The sequence below is a fragment of the Charadrius vociferus genome, unplaced genomic scaffold (genome assembly GCF_000708025.1).
Source record: "Charadrius vociferus isolate BGI_N301 unplaced genomic scaffold, ASM70802v2 scaffold192, whole genome shotgun sequence".
Lineage (NCBI taxonomy): Eukaryota > Metazoa > Chordata > Aves > Charadriiformes > Charadriidae > Charadrius > Charadrius vociferus.
This window is the reverse complement of record NW_009647437.1, coordinates 1318321-1320726: the sequence shown is the minus strand read 5'-3', so window position 1 is coordinate 1320726 and position 2406 is coordinate 1318321. Positions and strand designations below refer to the sequence as shown.

Sequence of the window (2406 nt, the reverse complement as noted above, 5' to 3'; positions counted from 1 at the left end):
CGTTTTCTGAGTATTTGTTCGCTAAGCATAACTAGGTGCACAATTACAAGCCTTTCATAGATTGCACCGTTAGATTTTTAATTACTGGAGGGGCAAGTTGGTATTAGGCACCAAACTTGTCAAATTGCTGTGATTTGTATTGCTGTGGAGAAAGATGTGATTAATAACAATCGATTGGTATGTATTTATACTGTAGAAATAAATCCAAGAAGGTGTGATAAAATTATCTATTACAAGAAATCATCTGTACAGAGAGAAAACACCCATTTTGGGCACCAACAGCATCTCACTGGAACACAAAGGCAAAGCCTTAAAACACATAAGCAAGTAGAAACAACACAATCATTAACAGTTGTGTTTTCCATCCTTGCACCTTCTCCTGACGCATCAGTGAAATCTCCTGTGTTGCTTTCCTCTGCACTGCTATTCCGAGCGCCGAATGTTATATGTGCTACAGAAAGTAGTGTTTTCCGTGTGCTGATCCCGCTTCTCTCGGAGCTCTCTGAATTAAGTACGTGATCACTATACGTTCAAACATTATGGACTAAAACATCAGCTATTACGAAGTAGGATGCATCCTTTTAAATCAGTGGACCATAGCTCAGAATATTTCAAGGTGTGGGGAACTCGTAAGCGGTCACCTACAAAACCCAAATGTCAAACAAACAAGCGAAAAAAACCAAAACCAACTAAACAAAAATATAACGAAAAACCCAGCCCCAGGCTGAAGCCCCAGTTTGTTCCAGGTTCTGTGGGGGAGCGCAGTCTGCCTTCCGACTCCTGGAGTTCTGCTGCCATCCTGTGGCCAGCCGGGCAGCCTCACCCGGCGCTCCCAGCAGGTACCTGCCGCCGAGGTGACCAAAAATAAGCTCGTGGGCTTTCTCTTGGTTTCTTGCAAGGGACGCTGTAACCTGCAGCCCCCTGTGCATGCTTTGCTGTTACCAGTCTTGGTTTGATTTCTGCTTGATGAACCTCAGAGATAAGTAGTACAGAAGCAGGAAGCTGCAAATGATACCAGCGAGGACGAGGTAGCTCACGTAGAGAGGCTGGGAGTCCAGGTCCAAAGCCTGAGTGACCTAGAGCCACACATAATGCAAAATTAGGAATGGACACAAAATTTTCCTGCTGGATATGTGAAGCGTGTTCTACACGTGAGCATCCCTGGCCCCGGCTGCCTTTCCCCTTGGTTTCCAGCTGGATGTGACTTTCAGAGTGGTTTGACGGCTGGTTACAGCTATGCTGTGTCTGGGGGTTGCGGTATTGCAGAGCAATACAGTTCAGCTTCTGAACAATTTCAGCAAGCACGCAGTTGGGGCTTGTGTAGAAAATAGCTGCCCTTTATTCTTCTCTTTTTTTTTTCTTTTCCTTTTTTTTTTCCCCTCCCCTCTTCCACTAAACAGAAAAGCATAAAAGGAGTAACTGCTGTAGGGGTATCTTTAGGGACAAATTTAAAATATATAGCTATACTTCATGTATTGATTTAGTGCTTGCCAAATTTGAGGCCTACAACACCTGCTTCAATATGATGGGCATATAAATATTATCCTAGTTAGTTATCAAATGTTTGTTAGAATTTTTATTCATGACTTACAAGTTTTCCTGGTATTTGAAAGGTAGTATTTCCAACAGTCATTTCATATGTGAGGTCAGTGAACTGAATTTGCATCATGCCTTGAAAATTCCATCTGAGAAAAGAGATTTTAGAAACCCAAAATGGAACTGGAAAAAAATGGCAGAAAGAAAGAAATTTATATACATACAGGAAACTTACTTGAGACCTCAAAAACTGCTGTGTTGCTGCCAAATACAGCAGGTTTCTCTGATGTCTTGACGAGAGACTGTAAACATATAACGGTTTATTACTGGGCAAAATGGCAGGTATATTTTATGTTATTATGTGGAGATGGAAAATTAGCAGAGAGCTAATATCCATACCCATCAAACTCCCACTGTCAACTAAGTCTCACTGGAGCTCAATCTTCATCTACTGGATGAAGATACTTTTTACTGAAGAATGTAGCAACCATGTAAGAATCGAGCCTGTCACTAGTGCTTTTTGACCAAACTTATTGTTACCTCATTTTCAGATGGAAAAAATGATGTAAAGTGAATGGTCTGACTCCATCATCACCACCCAAGAAGATAATTGCAAAGGTAGGATTAAAACTGAGTTTTCCTGCACAGGACTCACTCTGCCTCACAACAACCAGTTTGGAGGCACGGTGGGAGCTTTGTCTTACCTGTCCAGAGGTTTTCCAAGCTTATCACAAAACCGCCACTCAGGTAGAAGGATGTGAAAAGGACGTTGCCGAAGAAGGCCGAGAGCTGTAATGTCGGCAGCAGTGCTGCCACCCAAAGTGCCATCGCGCGGGCGCTATATACAGCCAGCCACACCGAGAGGAAGTT

The 2406-nt window shown here is 42.8% G+C and overlaps 1 protein-coding gene across 1 annotated transcript in view; it reads right to left on the bottom strand.

The window, feature by feature from the left end:
• Positions 1–938: 938 nt before the first annotated feature.
• The window catches only part of ABCG8 (ATP-binding cassette, sub-family G (WHITE), member 8), a 13605-nt gene continuing 12137 nt past the window's right edge, over positions 939–2406 (bottom strand). The window contains 3 exon segments of the mRNA XM_009880639.1: positions 939–1076; positions 1592–1719; positions 2241–2406. The exon segment at positions 2241–2406 is cut by the window's right edge and continues 14 nt beyond it. Of these exon segments, the coding sequence (XP_009878941.1) occupies positions 939–1076; positions 1592–1719; positions 2241–2406 (432 nt within the window).